The sequence below is a fragment of the Peromyscus leucopus genome, chromosome 23 (genome assembly GCF_004664715.2).
Source record: "Peromyscus leucopus breed LL Stock chromosome 23, UCI_PerLeu_2.1, whole genome shotgun sequence".
In the NCBI taxonomy this organism is placed as follows: domain Eukaryota; kingdom Metazoa; phylum Chordata; class Mammalia; order Rodentia; family Cricetidae; genus Peromyscus; species Peromyscus leucopus.
This window is the reverse complement of record NC_051082.1, coordinates 34,511,422-34,538,887: the sequence shown is the minus strand read 5'-3', so window position 1 is coordinate 34,538,887 and position 27,466 is coordinate 34,511,422. Positions and strand designations below refer to the sequence as shown.

At 44.7% G+C, this 27,466-nt stretch overlaps 1 protein-coding gene across 1 annotated transcript in view; it reads right to left on the bottom strand.

Moving 5' to 3' along the window:
- Fry (FRY microtubule binding protein) overlaps nt 1-27,466 on the bottom strand; it is a 254,501-nt gene that overhangs the window by 81,902 nt on the left and 145,133 nt on the right. The window contains 15 exon segments of the mRNA XM_028878084.2: nt 673-841; nt 3,367-3,513; nt 4,735-4,991; nt 9,414-9,585; nt 9,822-9,921; nt 11,137-11,291; nt 12,762-12,872; nt 13,988-14,148; nt 16,264-16,436; nt 16,669-16,760; nt 17,965-18,022; nt 20,402-20,526; nt 21,055-21,244; nt 22,033-22,292; nt 25,847-25,933. Coding sequence (XP_028733917.1) covers nt 673-841; nt 3,367-3,513; nt 4,735-4,991; nt 9,414-9,585; nt 9,822-9,921; nt 11,137-11,291; nt 12,762-12,872; nt 13,988-14,148; nt 16,264-16,436; nt 16,669-16,760; nt 17,965-18,022; nt 20,402-20,526; nt 21,055-21,244; nt 22,033-22,292; nt 25,847-25,933 — 2,257 coding nt within the window.

Genomic DNA, 27,466 nt, shown 5'->3' with positions numbered 1-27,466 from the left:
CTAGGTTAGTGTCTCTCTGAAAACAGACAAACCAACACAAAAACCAAAAGACTTCATTAAGAAGTAGGATAAAGAGAGCCCAAGAGAGTAAGAGAAGTCAGCGTTGAAGACAGACTCGGTATTAAGTTAGTTGAAGGGAGGCCTCAGGAAATTGAGGGAAGTAGTTAGTATATATTTCATGAAATGAACAGATACTAATTGATGGAAAGAAACTACACACTGTGAGCATCTGTTATTCAGAATTCATGGGTCAGGAATGTTTCTGATTTTAGCTCTTTTGGATTTGGGGGTGTTTGTGTACGTATGATGGAACTGTCTTAGGGATGAGACACAAATCTAAGCACGAAATTCAATTCTGTTTTATGTGTCCTTTATACACAGTGTTTAAAGGTAATTTTTTTTTTTTTTTTTCGAGACAGGGTTTCACTGTGTAGTTTTGGTGCCTGTCCTGGATCTCTCGCTGTAGACCAGGCTGGCCTCGAACTCACAGAGATCCGTATGGCTCTCCCTGGGATTAAAGGCGTGCGCCACTGCCGCCCGGCCTTCAGAGAGCAGCTATTCTTAAGGCATCTCTTAGATAAACACATTGCCAGGAAAATGAATAGTAAGACCCGCTCAAACCTGTTCAGTGCGCTGCCTGACCAGATGTGAGCCCAGGTGGCCTGTCCCTACCTGAAGCAGCGGCTGAGGCCTTGCTGCTGGCTGTGAATCGATAGAAAGGTGGATTGTCACAGTGCTGGACGATGGGGTTCACCGGCTCCGTCTGCTGCAGCTCAAAGAGAAGTTCTTCCATTGTCTGGATGGTGTTGTTCCGGCACAAGTATATTGCCACCTTTTTGATCTAGGAAGAAGAAGATAAAGGAGGATATATTTGCCATCAGAGCTCTGGCCTGGAGACTCACTCATCTCGGCACACACTGTCATCTGGCACTGTTAGTCTGACAACTAACCTTTGCTATCCTGGGGTGATCTTAGTGTTGGGGTTAAAACCTCACTACACAGGTTCTGCAGGCCGCAAGAATATATTACAGAGATTAAGCTGGATATTAAAGCATCCAGTTTTTAATATGTCCAGCTGTCTTCAGCTATGAAATTCTTGTGTGTCCAAATACTATAGACCATTTTGGCAAACAGGTAAGCTTCTCAGACACTGTTCCACTAGGTACAAACTCCCCCGCTGGGCCTAGGAGACCAGCAGGCTCCTAGATAAATGCACAGCTTTGTTTCCTGTGCAAATGAAGCGCAGACCATCCCCTTCCTCCATGCCTGGGGGCACGGCAGGGAGATTGACTGAGGACAGTAGGTTTTTTACATAACCAGGTGCAGTAAGGACTGGAGGAATTCCAGAGGGAGAGACAGAACCGTGGCCAGAGAGAGGAGAGGAAGACAGAGGTTCTGTAGAAGGTAAAGCAGATCTCTTGTAGAGTTTATCAGGGCCAGGGGCAAGAAGTCAGGATAGAGATGGAGGAGGAAGGAACAGAGGACAAAGATGAGGTCAAAAGCACAGGAGCTTCCTAAAACTATGAGGGCAGAGAAACTGGGCACAGAGAGGAGCTGAGTGTGAGGATGGGCTGAAGCTGTGTAGACAGAATTCTGTCCTAGAGGAATAAAGTTTACAGACCAAAGGGTGTAGTATACATAGGTGTCCCTCAGTGTCTTTCCAGGACTGTGGGAGGAATTTTCTCGGGGCAGGAACTTGGGGAAATTCCGCTATCCATTACACAGGTATGTTCATGAGTAGCTCAATTTTTAAACCATTACTTTTAAGGTGAACTAAGTCAATTTAAGCCAAAAACATTGCAAGATTTCACTGGCATCTGGTGGCATAAGGTACTTCTATGACAAAAATGATTTTATTGTGTCCACTCTGGGAAAATCACTGCTTTTTAAAAAAAAAAAAAAAAAAAAATTAAAAATGGAGTACAGTCTCCTCCTGTGGTGGTTTGGATGAGAACCATAGCCTCATATGTTTGAATGTTTGGTCCCCATTGGTGGAACTGTTTGGGAAGGATTAGGAGGTGTGGACTCGTTGGAGGAGGTGTGTCACTGGGGGTGGGCTTTGAGGTTTCAACAGCCCACGCCAGGACCGCGTCTCCCCCTTTTCTTCCCTCTGCCTGTGGATCCGGTTGTAAAGCTCTCAGCTACTGCTCCAGCACCACATCGGTCTACTTCCTGCCGTGATGATCACGGGCTAACCCTCTGAAACTGTAAGCAAGTCCCCGATTAAATGCTTTCTTTTATGAGAGTTGCCCTGGTCATGCCGTCTCTTCACAGCAGTAGAACAGTAACCCGGACACCTCCCATCTCCTTCGTCTGTGAAGTCTCAGGTTTTAAAAACAACAGCATTAATGTGTCATCTAAGTGCAGGCCCCAATATCTAACCCCTACAGCCATGTGCTGCAGCAGGGCCAAAGCAGCTCAGAACAACAGGGAGTCAGAAACAAAACACACAGAGAGGCCAAGTGAGTCTGTGAGAAACTGACGTCAGTCAGCTGATCCACCACCCTCGAGTACAAACAGAATAAACCATAACGATATCTCTGCTTTGTTTTCTCTCCCATCACCTACTATTGGAAAGACAAATCTAGCTGGGGCTGGAGAGAGGGCTCATTGTTTAAGAGCACTGGATGCTTTTGGGGAAGATCAGAGCTCAATTCCCAGCACCCACATAGTGGCTCACAACCATCTGTAACTCCAGTTCTAGGGGATTCAGTGCCCTCTTCTGGCCTCCATGAGTACTGCATGCACACTGTGCACATACATGCATGCAGGTAAACTCTCATCCACCTAAAATAAAAATAAATAAATCTTTCTTTCTTTTATTTTTTTCCTGGAGCTGAGGACCAAATGAAGGGCCTTGTGCTTGCTAGGCAAGCGCTCTACCACTGAGCTAAACCTCCAACCCCTAAATAAATCTTAAAAGAAGAAGAAAAAGGAGAGGGAGAAGAAGAAGAGGAAGAAGAAGACCCCAGGTCTGCTGTCTTTTAATTTTGTTTCAATAATGTCAAGATGCAAACCAGAAGAATTTTTTTGTTAGTAATGATGTGATCTTTTACATTTAGCTTCTTTTGTATTGGTGCTGTTTATAAAGGAAGCTTTGATAACTGTCAGAAAAATCATCCTTAGTTCACAGATGCCTGTATCCTGTAACTTAATCCGAGGGGTGACAGGTGCCTCTGACAGTAGCACCTGAAGCCCGAGTTAGAAGAAAGGAAGAAAGAGCTTTTGTGTATCACCTGGATGAGCCCCTTCAGGGGATCTGCAGGATTTGGAAAGCAGACCTCTGTTGTAGCAGGATCCAAGAATATGAGTTACAAATAGCAGGGGGAGCCCTAGCAGGAAAGGACACTTCTGGATGTGACTTACATAGGGCAGGAGGACAGTGTCGCTGCTGACCCCACACAGACTGATGAGGAACTGGAGCGTGATTCTCAGGTTGTTACTCCATTTCTCGTTGTTGGCCAGCGCATTCCAAGCATTTTCCATTTCTGGTCCTGGGACTTCATCGCCATACTAACACAAACAAGAGAAAGCAGCCAGCATGAGTGTGTGCAGAACGCAAGTTGGTTTGAAGGTTATGGTTAGTAAAAATCATTAGGAGGGGAAAATGAACATTCAATAAAAAAATACCATTTTTTGGGGTGGAGAGCAATTTATAATACATAGATCTGTTACATGAAGTACCTACATAAGCATTTTTTAAAATGATAGGCCATTTCCCCCAAAACATGTGATATCTATCTATCTATCTGTCTGTCTGTCTGTCTGTCTGCCTGCCTACCTACCTACCTACCATCTGTTTATCTATGCATCTATCTATGTATTTATGTATCTGTCTATCTAAAATTTGCATCACAACCCCTCCATTCTTTAATTGCAGTGCTGGGCATGTGAACCCTGGGCTTTTTGCATATAATACAAGAGTTCTACTCCAAGAGACATCCCCAGTTCTCATCATAACACTTTTTTAATTAAAAAAAAGTGTGTGTGTGTGTGTGTGTGTGTGTGTGTGTGTGTGTGTGTGTGTAACAGCTCTAGCTGTCCTGGAACTCTCTCTGTAGACCAGACTGGCCATGAACTCACAGAGATCTGCCTGCCTCTGCCTCCCAAGTGCTGGGATTAAAGGTATGCACCACCATTGCCTGGCTTCCATAACCATTTTTAAATGCACCAAACACATTATTTTTATTTTCTTATTTTTTAAAGCAAATGATGGTGGCCAGGTTTACCAGCTCTCTGAACACACACTTACCTACTTACACAATGATTTTTAACTCACAAAATTATCAGACTAGAAAATAGGAATAGAATTCAGGTCCTCTGCGGGCGCAACTGAACCAGGAGTGTGCTACATGAATGCAGTATTATCTTTCTCTACTAAATACTGAAAAAACAGGAAGTTTATCCTAGCAACATCATAAACCCCTTTTTCTTTTTTTAAAACAGGGTCTCATGTAGCCCAGGCTGGCCTCAAACTCACTATGTAGCTGAGGATGGTCTTGCCCTCTAGACTCTCCATGTCTGGCATTGTAAATATTTGTAAGTAGTGAGTTCAAGGGCATTCAGTGTACTGGTAAATGTCATTTTGTTGGGTTTGTGGCAAAGGTCTTATGAGGCCAGGGCTTTGCTACTGGTGGAATCGTGCTAATTGAGTTACCTTGGCTGTCATGTACATGAGGTTATTCAGGACCAGTGACGTGGCCTCTACTGGTGGAATTGTGCTAATTGAGTTACCTTGGCTGTCATGTACATGAGGTTATTCAGGACCAGTGACGTGGCCTCTGGAGAACCCCAGCCGTTCCCTTTTAGCCCATGAGAGGTGGTCACTTCTCCTTCCCGGTCCTTGACCTCGTCCTCAGGGCTGCTGGGACTTGACCCTGGGAGTAGGAGTCGGCTGTCCACCAGTTCAATGTTGTGTAGCCATGGCAGCAGGTAGGTGAGCATGATCTGTCGTCCATTTGGGTGTGTCGTGGGGAATCTCTGGCTCACCTCTGAAGAGACAGGGCAAAGGAGAGTTACACATTACTCTCCAAAACAAACTCAACAGGAGCACCAGCGTACTGGTCCAGCAGCAGTTTGCACTCACGAAGAGGATTACCGTATGTAATAGCTATCCGGGATCGCAGTATCACAAAGGTAATACTCACCCCAACCCCTGTGTACAGGAAAGTGTCTCAGGGGCAGGGCAGGCTGGTAGGAAGCCTCACAAGTTCAAACACACTGTTAGTGGAAAGGGAGTAACAAAGTGTACAGAATAAGGACCTGGGGATGGGTCATCGGGACATGTGGTGAATCCCATCTCCGCCATATACTGGCTGCGGGGGTGGCTGTGTGACTCAGCCACTTAGGTGACCTCTCTGCTCTTCCATCCCTGCTCAGGAAAGGAAGAGCCACCCCCTACGCACAGCTTCTAGGGATGGAGACCCCAGCACACTCCAGGGCAGTCTCAGCACAGAGCCTGCCTCCTGGCAAGGTCGTTCTTTCTAACCTTGTGACTTACAAAGTGTCTCCCACGCGAATTAGTTGTTATAAAGAGAGATGGGAAGCCCCACGAGCGATAAAATCACGTATGGTGTCTTTTTGGCAATGGCCAACCATGCAGGAGGGCCACCAAGTGCTACACTTGACTCTGCGAGCTATGGTCCCTGGCCCTGAGCACAGTTACAGCTTTATGTCAGTCAGTGATTATAGCCTCCATTCTGTTGTTTTTCTTTTTTCTTTTATTATTATTTAAAACAATTTTTAAATTTAAATATATTTTATCATATTCTCCTCACCCATGTGGAATACTTCCTTATACCGTGTGAATATATGTCACTGTGATAGGTTTAATGAAGAAGCTGACTGGCCTAAAGCTAGGCAGGATAAGGTTAGGTGGGAGAATCAAACTAAGAGGATGCTAGGAAGAAGAAGGGCGGAGTCTGGGGGTCCTGAGGAGATGTGGGGAGAAGCAAGATGTACTTGCTACACTGAAAGAAGGTACGGCCACATGGCAGAGGGTAGATAAGAAATATGGCCTAAATGGTAAGAGCTAGTTAAAAACAAGTCTAAGCTATGGACCCAGCATTTATAATTATTAACAAGTCTCTGTGTGGTTATTTGGGGAGCCTGCTGGCAGGACAGAGCTGACTGTGGGACAGAGAAAGTCTGCCTACACACCCAAGACCTCCAGATCCTTCCCCCTCACTATCCAACCAGCTTTAAATTCCTTCTCAAAACAAAACAAAACACACCAAAAACCCACTACAACAATAATCCCCCAAACCAAGAAAACAAAATAAAACCACATTCTCCTTCAAAAAACAAAACACCAAACTGCTGTAACTAAATACATACATACACACACACACACACACACACACACACACACACACACACACACACCCTGTGGAGTCCATTATATGTTGATCAACTACTCCTGAACATGAGGCCTGTCCTGGAGTGGTTGATATAGCCAGGGTCACTCTATAGGAGAAAACAGATTTTCCCTCTCTCAGCAGGTATAAATGACAGTTCCGTTGTTGACCTTTACCTTAGTGGGTAGGTTTTCATTCATTCATTCATTCATTTGAAAAATATAACAAAATGAAATACAGTAATATAAAACAAAATCGATCACACTGAAGTTGGGCAGGACAAACCAACGGAAGGACAAGAGCCTGAGAAAAGTCACAAGGATCAGAGATGCACTTGTTCACACACTCAGGAGTCTCATAAAAACACGGAAATCTAGTACAGTAGAAACCTACTAAAATCTGTACACATCTGAAGGCAATTGAAACAAAATAGTTAAATCATAGGGAAGACAGGGTCCCAGTTGTCACCAAATGAAACTCCCAGTACTGGGATTAGGTTACATCTAATTGAGTTGTTGGCCAAAGGGGCCCCATGAGAATCCCCAAACAGCCCAGGCTGTTGCCAAGACTATAGGTTGCTCTCCACAAACAGACATCAAGGCCCCACTCCTGAGGACAACACCTATACAGTTCATTGAAGATGGGTGGAGATGTCGAGCCAGTGCCAAAGTAAAGCCTTCACCCCTATGTCCAGGATCTCTGGAACATCTGCACACTATAAAAAGTAAAACATAAGCACCAGGCCAGCCACAAACCCTGTGTCTACAGTGGTGTCCTGACTGCACGATATGCCAGGGCAATAGTGGCACAAAGCTTGTGGGAGGGAGCGACCAACCAACCAATAACTGATTTGGCCTTAGGCTTGCTCCACGAGATGGATCCCATGCCCAGTACTGCCTGGGTGACCAAGAACCTGAGATTAGATAGGTTCTAGTTCCAGAGATGTAGGGTAAAACCAAATAATAATGGTCTAAAAAAAAAAAAAGGAAAAGAAAAAAAAATGTAGTGATAAAATGACTTCTAATGATCTTCTGCTATACTCATAAATGAGTGGCTTGTTTAGCCATCCTAAGAGAAGCTTCCTCCTGTGGTGGACAGGAGTAAATACAGACACACGTGACCTTGGAACACTAAATGGGAGGTCTCCATCAAATCCCTCCCCTCGGAGCTCAGAGAACCTTCAGAAGAGGAGGCGGGAAGAGCGCAAGAGCCAGAAGGGATGCAGGACCCCAGGACAGCAAGGTCCTCTAAACCAGCACCAGCAAAGCTCAAACAGGGCCTGGGCATGGGGCTGCACTAGGTCCTCTGTACATCATGGCTTCCAGTTCAGTGTCTTTGTGGGATTTGTCGATGATTTTCAAAGCCCTAGCAGCTTTCTGAGATGCCCCTTTCCTCACAGGCTCTGAAAGGGGTCAAGGAGAACATACAGGAAACAGGTGGCTTTTCTGCACATCCATGGCCACGTCTGATGTAGTCACACTGACCTCTATATAATTTCCCAGGACACTGCGCTGCTCTGTTCCTCTAGGACAGTGGTTCTCAACCTTCCTGATGCTGTGACCCTTTAACACAGTTCTTCACATTGTGCTGACCCCAACCATAACATTACATTACTTGCTACTTCATATCTGTAATTTTGCTACTGTTATGAATTGTAATGTAAATATCTGTGTTTTCTGATGATCTTAGGCAACCCATGAAAAGGTTGTTCAACCTCCAAAGGGGTCACAACCCACAGGTTGATAACCACTGCTCTAAACCAAGTCACATGTTATCCACCTGCCCGTCTGCCTGGTAACTTTCTTCTTTCTAACTGCAGCTCAGACATCAGCCTGTCTGGAAGGTCTTTCTGGTTCTTCCGGTTCAATAATCATGATGCACATGAGGGGTCCAGCAGAGAGCCTAGCACACTGTAGGTACCCAATACATGCAAGCCATTGTTATTATCAATTATTTCAGTACACTTGCGCAGAGATGCGTGAGTGGGAAATGCCGCACAGATGTGGTTGTTGTGTAGCTGAAGAACCGCAGTGCAGAGGCCAAGTTGGGTAAGGGTAAGGTGGGCAGAGGCAGGGGTGGCTGAGGAGTATTGGGGCTAAGGCACTTGGGGTGCAGGTGGAAGATGAGGTACATTCTGGGACAGAGTCTGCCTCTTGGTAAGGTGTCACATGAATTTAGGCAGCAAAAGCACCTTTTCAGACCCAATTCTTACAAAAGTTATTTCTGACAATTGCTGGGACAAGTTATTTTTTAAAATATCACTATAATAATATAAAATATAATAAGACTATATGATATCTAATATCATTATCAATTAAGTAAGTAATTAAGAGTTATTTTAAGTATATTTTCCATATAATATAATTTCTATGGGATATACATACTATACTATATATACATACATATATAATATATGCTATATATATGTATGTTTACTGACCTAAGAATCTTTTGCATTTGTCAAGTACATATTTATGGCTACATTGCTTTAACCAATAACATTATTTCTTGAGCTGGGTGGTGGTGGCACATGCCTTCAATCCTAGCACTTGGGAGGCAGAGGCAGGCAGATCTCATGAGTTTGAGGCCAGCCTGGTCTACAAAGTGAGTTCCAGTACTGCCAGGACTATTATACAGAGAAACCGTGTCTCAAAAAACCAAAACAAAACAAAAAAAAAATTTCTTGAGGGGGCTGGAGAGATGGCTCAGTGGTTAAGTGTACTGTCTGCTCTTCCAGAGGACCTGGGTTTAAGTCCCAGCATCCCACAGGGCAGCTCGTAACTGTTTGTAACTCCGGTCCCAGGGGATCTGACGCCCTCTTCTGGCCTCCATCAGCACTACACTCACATGGTGCAGAGACACACCGTCAGGCAAACACCCATACACATAAAACACTCTTGAATTTGCTTCTGTAGTAGCTAGGTTGAGCCCTTAGCAATTCTGACCCACAAATTCAGCACCGACGTCTGACACTAAAACTACAATAGGCGCAAAAACGGAAAACTGCTTAGAGCGGGAGACACGGGGACATAGGTCACGGCTGAGACCGGACGGTACCTGAGAAGAGGGGAAGAGTGAGCTCCGGGTACATCCGGGCCAGTTCACGGGACAGGAGGGCTAGAGACACGCTGTAGAGAGGAGGCAGCGGCCCGTGCGTTCCATACAGAATGCTGCCAGGTCTTTGCTCGGCTACTTTCTTGGAGTGCACAAACAGCTTTGCTTCAAGGATCTATGAGGAGTTAAGAAACAAGCTGTGAGCTGCGCACCTCAGGAATATTTACATTTAACCAAGGTTGGTAGTACCGTGCGTGACAAATAGATTTATCTTCATACAGAATCAGTTAACCGCTGTGTCTGGAAAACACGGTATGCATGATTCCTCACTCTTCACATGACACACAGAAACAAATAAATGTGTTCTGAGCTCAAGGATGGAACTTTTGCACACGGGTGAATGATACATGCCTGCATGAGCTGCATGGAGACTTCGTAAATCTCTCTGTTGGTGTCAGAGGCCTTGAAGAGAACAAGGTTCAGCAGGGTCACTATGTCAAAGGGATAGTTCCTGGGAAAAAATAGTAAAACACACGGCATAGTGATAAGACGGACTGGCTGGTACGCTAGACAGACCGCGCCTCTCAAAAGTCTAGGGTGGAGCACATCTTTAATCCCAGCACTTGGGAGGCAGAGGCAGGTGGATCTCTGTGAGTTTGAGGCCAGCCTGGGCTACCAAGTGAGTTCCAGGAAACGCACAAAGCTACACAGAGAAACCCTGTCTCAAAAAACAAAAAACAAACAAACAAAAAAACCCAACCAAAAAGGCTAGGGCGGCGCATTGACTTGGGTCCTTTGAACTGACACTGCCCTGTCTTTTTTGGATAGACTCCTTTATTTGTGGATTTTTATGTGTATCTGAGTGCATGTAAGTAAATCATATTCAAGTGCCCAAGAAGCTCAGAAGCATCCGATCACTTGGAGCTGGAGTTACAGAAGGCTGTGAACTCCATGACGTGGGCGCTCTTACTGGATTCGGGTTGTCTGCAACGCTAGTACATGCTCTTAACTGTGGAGGTGCAGCATCAGTCTCTAGAGGAAGCTTTTGGAGTGTAAACCCCAACTGTATTCTAGTCTCTCCCCTTTCCTCAATCGTATGCTCTCTCTTAGTTTATACAGCTTGGGGAGCTTAACTAGCTATGGCTTCATCACGCTTACTAAGATGCCGTGCCCAACAGCTTCATGGACTCGCTTGTTATATAATAAGGACGGTGGTTTTAGAAGCATACTCTTTGGGTTGGTGTGTGGCTCAGTGGTGGAGGGCATTGTTAGCGTGCTTGAGGCCCTGGGTTCAAATCAGCATGCTTCCAAATAAGTGTAATATTCAGACTCTCAGGTACCACTCCTTTCCGATTTCTTTCTGAAGTTTTGAGCAGAGGGGATTTGAACAGCTCTGTGTTTCCTGGGTTTGATTTGGTGGGCAGCTGGTTAATGGGCTCACAGTTAACATGATCAGGACACTTGTCCACATCCCTTTAATTCCTTCAGTGTATCGTCTACGTTATTTTCAAGTTCTGATCTCACACTTCACTGTGACTGTCTGGGCCTTCAAACACTGTGAGAACCATCTCCTGATCAAATGGAATTAGCGATATCATGGAAACTTCTGGGCTCTCACAGGATCCACTCTGAAGATAATTACCCAGCGTCAGTCAGCCGTTCCTCACATCGTGGAGAGCAAGCGTCACCACGATTGCCACTAACCACTAATTCTGACAGTTCGTACCTGTTTCCACACACGGTCGCTATGGCTTTGAAGCAGCCGGACGCAAGCTGGTAGGAACCTGTGTAGCATCGGTCGATGGCCCAGTTGAAAAGGTTTATTTGGTCAGGATTAAGTTCCAGTAGCAAGATGACAACTTCACAGCCGAGCTGATGAACCTGGGGACACGGAACAAGTCGGGTATTCCTGGCTCGTGAGAAAACAGTCCAGGGCAACACCTATGATCGACTGTGGTTAATATACCTGAACAGAAGGGGGTCAGAGCACTGTTTGGGGTGATCTTTATTCCACACACTCTTCCTTAAGGGGGCGCAATGGAGCGATGCCCGCCAGGATGCAGACTCCATCCTGCTCCGGGAAGGTAACACAGACTGCCACGGTGGAGACTCCATTCCCCTCAGAAGGGAATACTGCCTGCCTCTTTCTGAAGTCATCTTAGCAGTTGCAACCAGGTCAAAATGGAAGGACCTGGCTTATGTATTTGTTATATCAATAGTCTGAGTTTGAAATGCCCCCACAGGCTCATGTTTTGAATGCTCCAGCTGGGAGGACTATTTTGAGGCTGGGGAGCTTTTAGGAGGTGGGGCCTGGCCGGCAGAAGTCCATTGCTAGGGGTGGGTCTTTGAAGGTTATACCTAATCCCGATTTTTGTCTGGCTCTCTCTGCCTGCCTCCAGGTCTATGTCACGGGAATAGTCTTAGTGCCATACTTGTGACAGAGTCACTCTGGTGGCCATGCTTTTCCCACAGGACAGACTAAAATAATTTCTTTTTCTTCCTTAAAGTGTTTCTGTTTGGCATTTTGTCACAGGAATGGAAAAGTTACTAATGCAATGTTCATTATTATTAAAAATTTCCCCTAGTTAATTTCTGTCCTTTTTTTTTTCTGAGTTGGTTATTTCTTTTACTAATTTTTTTTTGATAAACAGGTCACAGGTTACCAGTCCTTTATACATTTATATTTTTTAATACATTTCATTTCAAGGAAGGCTTTATTTACAAATCACTAACTTAATATTTTCATTATGTTTCACTTAAAGAGGCTTTCTAGTTGTCACGGTTATTTACTTTGACTTACTGGCTATCTGGAAGTATGTATTTTTTAAAAGATTAATTTTCAGTTATATGTGTGTCTGTCTCTCTGTGCGTTTGTGTACATGCATATGGGTGATGGAGAAGGTCAAGAGGAGGACACTGGATTCCGTGGAGTTCCAGGTGGCGGTGAGCTGCCCAATGTGGGCCGTGGGGACTCAAGTCAGGTCCTCTGCAAGAACAGCCAGCCCTGTTCAGTGCAGAACCGTCTGTCTCCAGCTTCCGGGGAGTACATTTTAATTATATTTAATTACTCATTACTAGTTTAATGATACCAAGACTAAAGAATGTAGTTTGTATTCAAATTATGTGAACTGTTTCTGGACTAACTTTATGACTCGGTTTGTGGTCAGTTTGGGTAAACAATGCTGTACTTTTGGGCCTGGCATGTCACAGCACAATGTACATAAGTACACATCCGAACTCATGCAGCTGTGGGGGAAGGGGCTGTGTGCACCATGCTTACGTTGCGGAAACTCAACCTGCGAAGAACGGCAAACAATGCTGAAAAGCAATATATTTCTGACTCATACTTACTCGTAAATCCTGACAGGCCAGAATATTGTCCAGCCACTTATACAGATAGCCATCCGGAGAGAGGCCGACATTGTCAAAAACAGGGCCACAGCATAGCACTGCTGACATGGCCTGGAATTAGAAACGGTGACACCTTGAGACGGAACCCGGAGCACCAAACAGAGCCAGTACCCAGCCGGCTTCAAAGAACTCGGCGGGCAGATCTGGGGGCTGCCTTTATTTTATCTCAGAAAGTCTCACTGTTTAGCCCAGGTTAGCCTTGACCTTGCAATCCTCCTGCCTCGGCTGCCCCAATGCTGGGATCCCAGGCGTGCACCACCAGGCCTGGACTGATGGCAGCTCTTTAGTTAACAGCTGTTCCTCCAGGGTTTTGAAAGTATGCCTTAGCAGAGTCAATAGAAATTCCTCCACCAGATTTCAATTTTAAAAACAAAAGTTAAAAAGCTATAGCTTCATGGATGTATGCATTTGTGGTTATAATGCATGTTGTAAAGAAAGAATAAAACAAAATGACTATTTTACAACAACTCAAATCAAATTTCCTTTAGTTGTTTCAAGTTAGTTAATTCTGCTTATAAGGTAAAGCTAGCTGCTTGTATTTTGCATAGTACTAAAATGCTTGTCATCCTTGATCCAAAGTTAAAAAAAAAATCGAGAACATAAACTTTAGATCCTTTAGGGGAGGACAGTAGGGGATGGTAAGAGTAAGAAGAGGAGATTTTGACTAATCTGTCCTGCTTGGCAGGACAACTGACTGTCAGGGCAACCATGTCTAGGCACCCCGTGAGTTGTACATAATCATCAGCCGATAACGCGCGGTGCAGACGCCAGCTGATGCGGTTACAATGACAGCTGACGGTCACTCCTCTCAAGGGCGCTAGGCTGCAAGACCGCCACCCTCCACAGGCTAACATATTCCAACACTTGGTCCTCAGGTGGTGGTACTGCTGGTTGATTATGTTTTTCCCCCTCTTAGGTTGGAAGTTAATCAGTAACATTTAGTAACCTCAGGGGTAAATAGGCAAAACTGTTCTGTTCACACAGAGGAAACACTGGATAAAAGCAGTAACTTGACAACATTTTGCAATTGTGAGCCCACCTGTGTGCATGCGTCCATTTTTATTATATCTGTACGTTTATGCTATTGTATAATATTGACTATTATAGCTACTTTTAAGGCATGGCTGCTGGCTTAAAAAAGGAGACCCGTGATGCTGTGAACCAACCTTTAAGGCACAGTACTGGTATCTCGTGATCTGGTGGTTTCGGTCACTGTACCGATCCAGAGGTGTAAACATGATGCTGAAGGGGCCCGCCCACTGGCTGAACAAGATGAAGAGGTGGTGCCTCAGGCTTTGCTGGGGGAAGAGGAATCTCCTGTGGTGAACTAGAGAGAGCAACACAGAACCAGGGTCCGTTAGACGGAACTAGCACCATTGAACATCATGCTCAAGTTGTGGGGGAAGGAAAAAGTGCCACTTTCCCTAAAGCTTTTTAAAAAAGATTTAAATTGTGTGTATGTATGTTTTTCCATGGGTAGGCAGCTGCACATGAGCGCAGGTGCCCACAGAGGCCAGAAGAAAGTGTTGGATCATCTAAAACTGGAGTCCACGTGGAGGGGAGCTGCCTGATACAGGGGCTGGGGACCAAACTTGGGTCCTTTGCCAGAGCAGTACTGATCCAATCTCTCCATCCCCCGAGGACTGACTATTCCTGTAAGTCAGCTGGGGCTAGAACCTGGGGCTTTGTGCATGCTCTAGAACTTTGCGCATGCTCAGCACACGCTCTCCCGGTGAGTGACACCACCAGCCCCCTCACTCCCGTGATCCTCAGCTGCAGAAGCTTGGCTTTTTAAACACATTCAACACAAGCCTCCTTTCTGTGTGTACCCTTCACACTCAAAGTAGGAGGAGAGACAGACACGGGGACCTGCAGACACCCTAACGCAGTGGTCCTCAGCCTTCCTAACACTGTGACCCTTTTCTTTTCTTTTTCTTTTTTTCTTTTCTTTTCTTTTACAATACCATTCAGTTCTACATATCAGCCACGGGTTCCCCTGTTCTCCCACCTCCCACCCCTCCACTTACCCCCAGCCTATCCCCCATTCCCACCTCCTCCAGAGCAAATCCTCCCCTGAGGACTGTGATCAACCTGGTAGACTCAGTCCAGGCAGATCCAGTCCCCTCCTCCCAGACTGAGCCAAGCGTCCCTGCATAAGTTCCAGGTTTCAGACAGCCAACTCATGCAATGAGCACAGGACTCGGTCCCACTGCCTACTTGCCTCCCAAACAGATCAAGCCCATCAACTGTCTCACCTATTCAGAGGGCCTGATCCAGCTGGGGGCCCCTCAGCCTTTGGCTCATAGTTCATGCACTGTGACCCTTTAGTACAGTTCCTCACGCTGTGCTGACCCCCAACTGTAAAATCTTTTGGTTGCTACTCCATTCATAACTGTAATTTTGCTACTGTTATGAATCATAACGATTATATCAAATATACAAGATATCCGATACTTGACCCCAAAGCGGCCATGACCCACAGGTTGAGAACCACTGCTGTAACTGATCTTTCCACTTAACTTTTGTGTATATAGAATGAATTTTTGTGATCACCGCTCCCTGTTATTAGGGAGAACATAGTGGAATATAATATATGCTATTTCAAAAACATGTATTTCACATTACTGAAGAAGTTAAGTTTAAATTGTAGTTTAAGGCCCTTAAAGATGTGGTGGACCAATACAGTTAATAACAACATCAAAACAACAAAAGACACATTAGCTGAGGTTTTTTTTTGTGTGTGGGGGGGTAGTTTTGAGACAGGGTTTCTCTGTGTAGCTTTGCACCTTTCCTGGATCTCGCTCTGTAGACCAGGCTGGCCTCGAACTCACAGAGATCCAGATGAATCTCTGTCTCCCGAGTGCTGGGATTAAAGGCGTGCGCCGCCACCGCCTGGCTAGCTGAGTTGTTTTTATACTTATATCCAAAATTTACAATCTGAGTAACTTTTATACCAAGTCAACCATCTACTTTGTTTCACATGCCTCTATCAGAATAAAAACATCTCTGTGTCCTGCGAGCTAGCCTTCGCCTGACGTAACGGATAAACCAAATATAAAAGGTATTCCGTGCTACAGAATCCTAGTTATGTTCTGATTGAAGGAAGGGGCTGGAGTCAGGTTAACACAGGCAACAGGAGAAAGTGAAGCTTGTGGGAAGGCTTCCTCTGAATTCCTTCCGTCAAAACACTGTCAGTTCATTTGGGGACCAGGACCAAAGCCAAGACAGAAGTGACATGCCCAATAACAAACGTGATTCCGACGGTTCCCTGGTGACTCCGCTAGGTTGAGGTGACCTTGTCTCACGGGTATTTTCAGTGTCTCAGAATAAACAAAGAAACCCCCTTAGGCCTGTCTGCAGCCCGTCAGGAATCAGGAAAGAGCAGTCACAAGGAAGGCAAACACTTTCCCCAGCCCAAAGGTAGCTGGAAATGATGGATTACCTGGGACACATTGAATCAAGTTGGCAACCATGGCGCTAAAATGCGCTCGGATGTCTTTAAGAATTTCAACTTCTTTGTCATTTTCAGCTTCTAAGAGCATGCGGGTCAAGTCCACGTACTCCAAGAACAGCGCTCCGAGGGCCAAGGTGTCCCGCTCCAGGGCTCCGTTGGTGCTGGAGGAAGGGAAGGACGCCTTTAGACAGGTTACACATCAGGGCAAAGGCCTCATGAAGACAGTACAAACGGTTGGCGTTCACGCGGCAGATCTGGGCTTTATGTGCACCGTGAGCGGAGTACGGAAAAAGAGGGGCAGCCGAACAAAACCTTTGTCCAGGTAATACATGTAAAGAACGAGAAGAAGCAGAGGCTTCGGCAGGAGGAGGTCAGTTCAGTATTTGATCCCACCTGTCACTTATCACTCCAGCGTCTGCCAGAAGTTCGAATATCCGCAGCAGCTGCAGCCTCAGCAGGTCTCTCCGTTCTCGGCGTTTCTTGTTCTGCATAGGAAGAGGCAATGCCACTTACGGTCAAGGATCCTGCAGTGTGAACCTTAGGGTGTAATTCGATATTTTCAAGTTTTCTACGTAAGAGGGATGCATCGTTCCCTCTTCCTGGTCAGTAGAGACAAGGCCAGCTATCACAGGAAAACACCGTAAGTAAGCAGGAAGAACATACGAGGAGGGAATGTTGAGTAGTGTGCCTCGTGTCCAGAGGTACCAGTGTCCAGAGTGACTGGAGAGGACAGAGGATTTTGTCAGTCTCCACCGAGTCTGCTCAGTGAGCACACGCTATTCTTCAGGCTGCTAAATTTCTGCTACTTCTTAAAACAACAACAACAACAAACCCAAACTTATTTTTATGTGTATGAGTGTTTTGCCTATATGTATATATGTGTACCCGGTGTGTGCAGTGCCCATGGAAGCCAGAAGAGGGCATCAGATTCCCTGGAACTGAAGGTATAGATAGATGGTTGTGAGTGACCTTGGCCCTCTGGAAGAGCATCCAGTGCTCTCAGGAGCTGAGCTGTGTCCTTAGACCCAGATTTCTGCCTTTTCTTGTATCGCATCTATGGGAAGCTTCTTTTTCAATCTTACTATTTTTCAGTCTTGGTGCATTGTAAGTAAATTCTGAGATGGATTCATTCTGGGGGAAATAACATTGAGGAATATATCATAAACTAAATGAGACACAGTATTCTTGGTCATTGATTCCTGGGTTTTGCTGTTGTTTTGTTTTTCTGTTTGTTTGTTTTTCCAGACAAGGTCTCTGTGTAGCCCCGGCCATCTTGGAACTCACTCTGTAGCCCAGGCTGGCTTAGAACTCACAGAGATCCGCCTGCCTCTGCCTCTCAGGTGCTGGGATCAAAGGTGTGTGCCACCACACCTGGCTCTGGTTTGTCAATAATGATGACAACAAAACCAAGTGAACTAAAAACCAAAATTAAATTTTGACTTAAACTTTTGTAAAAGAATAGAAACACATCTCCATGTTATGCATTTGTGCATTTAGAAAAGAAAATTCTTTGAAATCTGAATTACTTAACTATTGAAAATTAGTGAAAATGACAAAATCCAGTGTCCTGGGGTTCCTGTGAGAAGCAGGGTAGGGTGTTTGTATTCTTTAGGGGATGATAAAGGGGATCTAAGGTTCATACCACTGTCCAAATGAGTCAGGCCTTCATGATGGAACTCCAAACCTTACCTCTGGCCTCCTCTCCAGAGCCTCCTTCATTAACGGATGGAGTTCTTCGACCAGTTCTCTACAGAGGGAAAAGGTTGTCGTGGATATAAAACTCATCACCAACATATCCATTCCAGTATAAATACATAATTATGTCACTCAGCTGCCATTCAAAATTCCCGTGACATCTCTGTGGGTGTTACTCTATACAGACAATATCTACCTCTGTGCTGCACATGTGGATTGGAGAACACCCTATCTGAACAATGAAACAGCATTTCCCAAGTCCTTACTAAATCCAGGGCACTTCAGGACTGGCTATGAAATTGAAAACGAATAAAATGAGTCTCTGTCCTTAAAAAAACCTTTCGGTCCAATCAAAAGGGAACAGTGAGTTGATATTGAACTATCTTGGGGACCCACGCTCAGGAGACTGACACATAATGGATTTAAAACATGAAACCTCTATTTCAGAGCCAAGCTTACACTTACATTATATGATAGACACAAATTATAGCAAGAGATAAAATAGTGCAGTTTTCATTAAAACCTTTCATGTGCAGTAAAAATATATTGATTAATATATATCTTATTAATTTCTCTGTGTTATATATGTATACACCTATACACTATATGTATTTTATATGTGTATTATGTTATACATATATATGCATTATACATACCCACAAACACACACATATATATGTATGTATCTCACCTGCCCTCTCAAGTCTCTAATTATTGTTTGTTTTGTTATGAATTGTCTTTTTTTGGAAATTATTTCTGAATTGCCATGTTAAAATAGACACAGCTATTGTGTCTTGCAGCTAGACAAGTTTGGAAGCTGCATGCTTTCCTCATGGACACTAAGCATCGCCCTCCAGGGAATCAGAAAGGCTGTGAGAATCCACAGCACTCTGCACTGAGAGATAAATCTGAGGCTTAGTCTCCATCGCTCAGATAAAGACAGAATTTCTTCATCAAAGAGTCCCATTTAATAATGTATAATGTTAATAACATTAAAATATAATATCAAAGGATATTATATTGGTGGAATGATATGGTAACACTAACAATATTAATATTAATAATTGTTAACAACCCTCTCCTACTTAGCTATTTACCAAATTTTTCTTTTGTGAATATATATCTAATATATCCTCTTAGCAAATTATGGGGCAGATTCCATTACATCAAATCGGTTTAAAATAAAAAAAAAATTTAATTTTACTTCTGTGTGTCTGGGGTACAGGCTGCACACCACATGCATGCAGTACCCATGGAGGCCAGAAGAGGGCAGTGGGACTCGAACCTAGGTCCTCTGTAAGGGCAGCCAGTGCTCTTAACTAACACTGAGCTATTGGTCCAGATGCTCAGCTTGTTTTATTAGAGAGATTTTTATTAGAGTTGTTGTACTAATCTTGCAGCTGGGCAAACTGAGGCTCACAGAGCCTGTTCAGACTCCTGTGGCTGGTTAGCTGAAGGGTAGCGTCTACCTCCAGGAATACAGAGAGAGGGTAAGCTGTGCTCAGGGACTTGGCAGTTCTTTGGGAAAGATCACTGACTGATTTCAGGAATTGTGAGTTATCTTTTTTTGGGGGGGGGGATTCGAGACAGGGTTTCTCTGTGAAACAGTCCTGGCTGTCCTGGAACTCACTCTGTAGACCAGGCTGGCCTCGAACCCACAGAGATCCGCCTGCCTCTGCCTCCCGAGTGCTGGGATTAAAGGTGCGCCACCACTGCCCGGCGTGAGTTATCTTTTTAAAGCTAACCTAACTAATTAATAACTGGCTTAATGCTGGTGAATTGGTGCTCTAGTAATGAGAACTTGTAATTTTTACTTATTGTTCAGGGTGAGATGTTCGAAGAGTCCTCTTTTCTAACTGCATGGGAGCTTTTGTTTAATAAATGTTACCTTCATTCTGATTTGTTTATATCTCAGCTAATCACCGGAACTGGTGTGCATCAACATTTCATGATGTCTCTTTCAGAAGCTTTGACACTGCCCCAAGTATCTGACGGTAAGATCACAAAGCCGGTTTGATTGAGGTACAAAACAAGCTTTATAGAAAGATGGTTCGTGCTAATTGAGCCCGCCCAGTGGGTTCCGTTCGTGTGCCACCTTTGAGTCTGTGGTCGGAATGGCAGGAAATCACACACTGCCCTTCTTTTGGGTTGCAGCCTCACAAAGTCTGGCTAACTGGGGATGGACAGGGAGTTATCTTCACTTACATTTTTCTAAGACAAAGCTTGGCAAGTGAAATAAAATTTGAGAGATAAAATCAAAGCTGCAAAAGGAAGGCTGCTTACCTTCAAACAATGGCATGAAGGACATCATGCACAGCCCATCACCACTCCAGACGCCAGCTGGCATCTGTCACCCCCAAGCTTGAGTTAAGAGATAATTGTAACCGCAGCAACATGTATGATTTAGAAGAGCGTACTGTGGCAACCATACCTGAAAACAAGGGAATTTGTTCTTCCAAATCCTAGAACAAGCGACTCTGTGATCTCGATGCTCTCCAGCCTCATCAAAGGCACCAATTGCTTCAGCAGGACGCCCACTGACGGTGTGCCGATGGCCTGAAACAAGGTGACTTGACGTGACAAAGAGAACATGCAACCGACTGAGTGACATCCCAAGGTACTGCCACCACTTCAGGAAAAAACCCACATATTTAATGCAGTACAATTTAAGTATTTCCTACCTGGGATCCGAGTCCTAAAGAAAAATCTGACCTTTTCTTTTAAACTATGTAAGTCAACAAAACTATCTTTAATAAAATCATTGGCTAGAGTTGTGGTTTTCTGGTGTTCAGTCCGTGAAAAGGGAAAGAGGGCATGGCGGAGACAAGGCCAACCTCGAGGCGCTGATAAATGCAAGGTTCCCTAGAGCAAGCTTCCCGATCTTCTAGTCTTCCATTCCACCCTCACAGGGGAGCAATAAATTATTCACAGAGACGCTTAATGGGATCTGGAAATGTGTCGGAAGAAAATCCGATTCCCTGCTATTCCAGATGGTGGGCGAGGTGCCTTTTGTACTGGGAACGCTAGACAAGTGAGCTAAAAAAAAACCTTACAGAAGAATTCCTCTGAAGCATGCCATGTCACCTTGTTATCGTAGCTCACTGTACCATCGGGGGTCGTGGCCATGATCTCTGGAGTGGACGCTCGTAAGTGTCCCGGGCTCATGATACTGGGTTTGGCAACTCCAAAACAGAGAATGAGGTAATTTCTCCACAAGGTAACGTAGTTGTCTCCGCTGCCCGCGGTGCTGGTTTTCTTGGCATTGATTGGGCTGCTACAGACAGAGACCAAAACAGAGGCAAACTCAATCCCTGATTTTACTGTTTGATTTTTAGTTATTTTATTTTTAATCGTGTGTGTGTGTGTGTGTGTGTGTGTGTGTGTGTGTGTGTGTGTGTGTGTATACACACATGAGTGTCAGTGCCTTTGGAGACCAGAAGAGGGCATCAGATACCTTGGAGCTGGAGTTACAGAGGGTTGTGGGCCGTTCAACCCACTGAAGGTGGGTGCCGGAACTGAACTTCGGTCCTCTGCAAGATCAGTGTGTACAGCTTAACCACTGAGCCGTCTCTGCAGCCCTGTTTCCTGATTTTGAATATGAATTTTTGGGGCTCTAGCTGAGATAGGATCTCACTCTACAGGCCTGGCTGGCCTTGAACTGTGGTAATCTTTCTATGTTAGTCTCCTGAGTGCTAGGACTGTAGGCAAAGACTACCAACCCAGGCTGTAAATATCACTTGCTAAATAAATACTGTTAGGAGGGCTCAAACGATTAGGTAGCTGTCCCTCAAGGAGGAGAGGATGGACAGAAGAATTTTAAAGGTCTCGGTATGAAGAGTCAAGCTTCCTACACTAGTATACGTAAGTCATACAGATTATCAAAGCAAAAGAAAAACCAACCCTTGCTCTAGAGAGGGTATTTTTTTTATCTCTACCATACATTAAGAATTCTAGAGTAGGAAATTAAAAAATTAGAGAAGATTGTGATAGTCCAGCCTCTTACAGGAAGTGAAAATTTGAGAGAAGTAATAATAAAGCCAGGGAAACACACGGACACCTTACTTTGGGTCCACCAGCGGCATCACGGACTGCAGCCGGGTGAAGGCGTAAGGCCAGGCATAGCTCAGGGCCGTGGGACAGTGTTTCGGCAAGTTCTCCTGGCGCAGGAAGCTGAAGAGGCAGAGGACCCAGGGGTCTTTGACAGACTGTGCGAAGATCCAGACGTGGGAAGGGCTCTTCACGTCGTAATGGCTGTTCACCAGGACGGCATTCCATTCCACCAGCCACTGTAGATCCACGTTGTGGGTAAGTGGTAGCGTTGCCTGTGGGCAAAGAAGCAGGTGGTCACCGGTAGACAGACAGGCTCAGCCACAGTGCCTGTCCTGACCTCCGAGGCCATGGGCCAGCTTTGGATCTGCAACACCCATCCTACACCCATCCCATACAATGCCTGAGTGAGTCAGCTGAGTCCCTCTGCCAGTCCGCAGTGTGAAGTTCAATGCTTACAGTAATTTATTTTTTATTGCTGATTTTTGAGACATGGTCCCACGAGGTAGTTCTTATTGGTCTGAAACTTGCTATGTAAACTAGGCTGGCCTTGAGCCCAGAATGATCTGCCTGCCTCTGATTCCCAGGTGCTGGGATTAAAGGCCTGTGCTACCACGCCCAGCTACAGTCAGATTTTTCAGTTTTGATGTCACATAAACACTGTGTATGAGTATACAGAAGCTGTTCAACAAACATTTGTGTGACAATACATGATATTAGCTCATTTAAACTTTACCACAGATTTATAGTTTTTAAAATTTAGTTTTTATGTATATGAATGTTATACCTGCATGCATGTGTGTATACCACATCTGTGGCAGTCTGAAGAGGGCAAAGGATTTCTAGGCACTAGAGTTACAGGTGGTTGTGAGCCACCACATGGGTGCTGAGAATCCAAACTTTGGTCTTCTTGAAGAAACAAGTGTTCTTAATCACTGAGCCATCTCCCCAGTCCCAGATTTACGATTTTAAAATCCTGAAGAACTATTCAAGTGTGGATTCCTAAGTGTGGATTCATTCCTGTGATTTGTTTGTGTGGATGTGTGCAGAGTGTTTTTCATCTTTACTTAGAATGAAGCATCTCGCCTGCGGTTTGGAGAGACAGCTGCCAACACTGGCCCTTTTCTGAAGAGCATTCTCCACATGATTTCTGAGATGAGAGACCTGCTTAATCTTTTACTCTATCAACCCAGTGTATTTCAAAACTTCTTTGAAGATAAAGATATGTATGTATTGATAAGTTCCTACATTTTATTCTCTTTTAAGTATCCATATCAATATTTAGGCAATGCCAATTTTTGATTTATTTATTTTTATTTTATATGCATTGGTGTTTTGCCATGGGTTATTAGGTCCCCTGGAACTGAAATTACAGACAGTTGTTAGCTGCTACGGGGGTGCTGGGAATTGAACTCCAGTCCCCTGGAAGAGTAGTCAATGCTCTTAACCACTGAGCCATCTCTCCAGCCCTGGCAATACCAATTTTTAAATAACATATCTATTGTTCCAAGGGTGGGGAAGCTTACCTTTTTGGGAGGCCTTTATAAAGTGATGTTTCATCTGTTGGGGCCATGAACTCCCCTGGGTAAATGCTACAGATCTGGCCTTCATATATTTATTGCTGGGCTAGAGGGGGTGGAACTGGACCTTTAGAGTTAGAGGAACGAGACCCTGTCAAGTGCTCCGCCTAAAACCCGTGTTCTGGGGAAATCACCGAATCCAGACTGTCTGCCTCCTTCACTTGTGACTAAGCGATTGTAACTGATCTCTCCTAATATTGTTTGGTGAATCACATGATACAATGGACATAGAGACACAATGCTGCCACTCCTTCCTCTTCTGAAGTTCAGGATGCTAACCTGGTGACTCCTGCTTAAGATCGGATTCTAGCAAATATAGAAGGAAATCATGTATGTGGTGATATTGTGTCCCCCAATATATTATGCACCATAATAAACTTATCTGGGGTCAGACGACAGAGCCAGCCACTAGATAGACATAGAGTTCAGAAAATGGTGGCACTCACATCTTTAATCCTAGCATTCCAGAGGTAGAGATCCATCTGGATCTCTGTGAGTTCAAGGCCACACTGGAAACAGAGCCAGGCATGCTGGCTCACACCTTTGACCCCAGCACTTGAGATCTCATGTCTTTTCTTGGGAAAGACACACTCCTTTAATCCCAGGAAGTGATGGCACGAAGTAGAAAAGTATATAAGTCGTGAGGATCAGGAACTAGAGGCTTTTTAGCTTGTAGGCTTTTAGCAGCAGTTCAGCTGAGATCCATTCGGGTGAGGACTCAGAAGCTTTCAGTCTAAGGAAACAAGATCAGCTGAGGAGTTGGCGAGGTGAGGTTGGCTGTGGCTTATTCTGCTTCTCTGATCTTTCAGAATTCACCCCCATACCTGGCTACGGTTATTTCATTTATAAGACCACTTAGCAATCCAGCTACACATGTGAATAGATGTAATGGTTATCTACAGAAGAGGGGATAGGCATGTCTAAGAATGTTCAAATAACTGTAACATAAGAGAATGCATGCTTCTTTACTCTGGCTGTTCTGGTCTGCAGTTCCTGGCTGGAGGTTTTAGTAATTATCATAATTATTATTGCCCAAAACTAGCACTTCATGTTCAGAGTCAGGGAAGGCTATGAGAAGCTCACAGATTCCCTCCAACAGTGCAGACATTTGCATATGTGGGAGGCATCTCTGCCAGGCATGAACTATGCGTGTTCTCCAGGCACCCCGGGCTCCCCTGCCTATCCATGGAGCTGAAATGGACCTAGGTCCATTCACTGTTTGGAAAGATGGACATCTAAAATTAGCTTCGGTTTTCCTTCTGCTTTCTCAGGGCATTGAAAAGCACCATGATGCATTTCCAATGAAGACAGTATTTGTAGAGCAGGTAGGGCTCTGCTGGAGTCTAGGCCAAGACAGGGCACAGGTGAGCTCTTCGGTATGACTGTGGGTGTCCATTCCTCACAGCAACGGGAGGAGCATACTCAATGTCCCATGTGCAACCAACAAGTGTGCCCTGAGCTAACCCCCAGCCCTTTCCCTCTTAATATTTTTGCGTTCTAATAACTGTGAGGGTCACAGGCAATACAAATGGAGCCGTCTTGCAAACTGTCAAGTAAGGCAGAAGTAGGATTTACATATCGAGACTACTGTAATATAAAATGTTGGGTACAAAATGAAACAAAGATTAATTTTTTTTTTTTTTGGTTTTTCGAGACAGAGTTTCTCTGTGTAGCTTTGCGCCTTTCCTGGAGCTCATTTGGTAGACCAGGCTGGCCTCGGACTCACAGAGATCCGCCTGGCTCTGCCTCCCGAGTGCTGGGATTAAAGGCGTGCCACCACTGCCCAGACCGCCCGGCAAGATTAAATATTAAAGACAATAATTAAGGCAAGTTAATTTTCTATAAGAATCCAGAGTAAGCTGGTGGTAGAGGCACACACCTTTAATGTCAGCACTTGGGAGGCAGAGGAAGGCGGATCTTTGTGAGTTCGAGGCCAGCCTGGTCTACAGAGCGAGATCCAGGAAAGTGCAAAGCTACACAGAGAAACCCTGTCCAGAATAATTTTTCTTGAATTTGAAGTTTTAAAAGACTATTAATTGTATTTCTAAGGTTCAAATTTTCTTTGGAATTTTTTTCCAGACGTGTCCTGCGCAATTATCTGAAAAGCTAATCTTGTTCCCCTAGTTATCTCTGCCTCAGGTTATTAGTCTGCTAAGAACCTTATGCTTCCACACATAGTTATGTTTTAGAGACAGGCTCAGAACTTACATTTGACAACAGATAGCATTTGGAACCACATGTTTACTTACCGAATCTGAAACTGCCACATGAATGAAACTTTCAAGAATGGAAGAACTTAGTTGATCCATGACATCAATCATCGGCCTGTCATCGTCCTGTACAAAGGAGGAGTCAGTTACACCCCTGGGAAATGCATGCTTCCCTCCCGTCCCACAGCCTTCAGCCCAGGATGTGGAGCAGAGCAGCCTGCCAGATAGCGATAAAGGTTTTCTCAGAGAGATGTGAGTGTCACCAAAGGCAAGGCAGGAACTAAAACCCTGTGGTCCTGAGGATACACAGGCTTACAATTCCAGTGCAAGATAATTAAAGCTCCAGTTTCAAAGATTCTCACATACTTGAGAGTCTAAATAGCAGGGTTGTATACTGGTCACAGAGGCAGGCATTCATGCCTCTGTGATAAGCTTAAGGAACAGAAACCCTGCAGGAACATGCCTTGCTGGGACACTAAAATGCTCCTTATTTGAGATTACTGGCTCACCAGGATAGCTGAAAACGTGGACTGTGACTGACTGTTAGTCCCCAAGAAAACATATATAGACAGACCCCCGCATCCTGGACTACCCACAGACCACGCAACTCTGCCTTTTATCTTGGGAGGACATGCTTTCCCATCATCACTGAAATTAAGCTGTTTGGTTTGGCATCGTTATGTTTTAAAGATATGCTACTTTTCTTATTTATTCTCTAATGTATATGTCGCATCTTCTTATTTAGATGTATGTTGAACACTGAGAAAAATGTTACTAAATTAATTAACCCTAACTAAATGAATCTTAAAACTCTTAGTAAAGTAGGGTCATTCAGTAAATTAGAAATGGTCTCTTGAGTCACTGTCAGAATACATGATTTGCCTCCAGTAGATTAAGAATGCTACTATGCCCAGGAAACTGCAACAGTATGGTCACATAACGACAATACCCGTTGGTAGTCCAATGTGGGTGGGGCAAGTCCCACAAGGCCCCACCCCAAGATGGACAGCTCCAGGCAGCCAATGGCTGCTGAGAAAGAATTAGTCTTCTCCATGGACCAGCCTCCGACAGGTTATCTGTTCCTAAGTGGGGAGCCCTAAACACACATCTGTATGAGCAACACCAAGCAGACTCTGTAGGTTATATTTTACACAATATATACACAACAGTAATAAAGAGGAGCTAAGGAAATGAGGAGGGCGCGGGAGGGGCTGAAGAGGGGAGAGCATTGCGTGGAAACGATACAAATGCAGTATGAAATGCTCAAAAAAAGTTTTTTTTTTTTTTTTTTTTTTAAAAAAGGCTATTATGGGGGCTGCGGAGGTGGCTCAGGACAGAGGACCTGGGTTCGGTTCCCAGCACCCACAGGGCAGCTCACAACTGTCTGCAACTCCAGTTCCAGCAGGTTTAGTGACTTCTTCTGGCTTGCAAGGACCCTGCGTGCACATGGTGCACATAGATGCAGGGAAAATGCTCATACACATGAAATAACAATAAATAAAACCTTAAAAAACAGTTAACAGGATTTTTAAAAGAATTCTATTAAATCTGGGAATGGTGGTGCATGCCTTTAATCCCAGAATTTAGGAGGCTGAGGCAGACAGAGCTCTGTGAGTTCAAGGCCTGCTGGGTCCACAGAGTTCCAGACCCTGCCTCAAA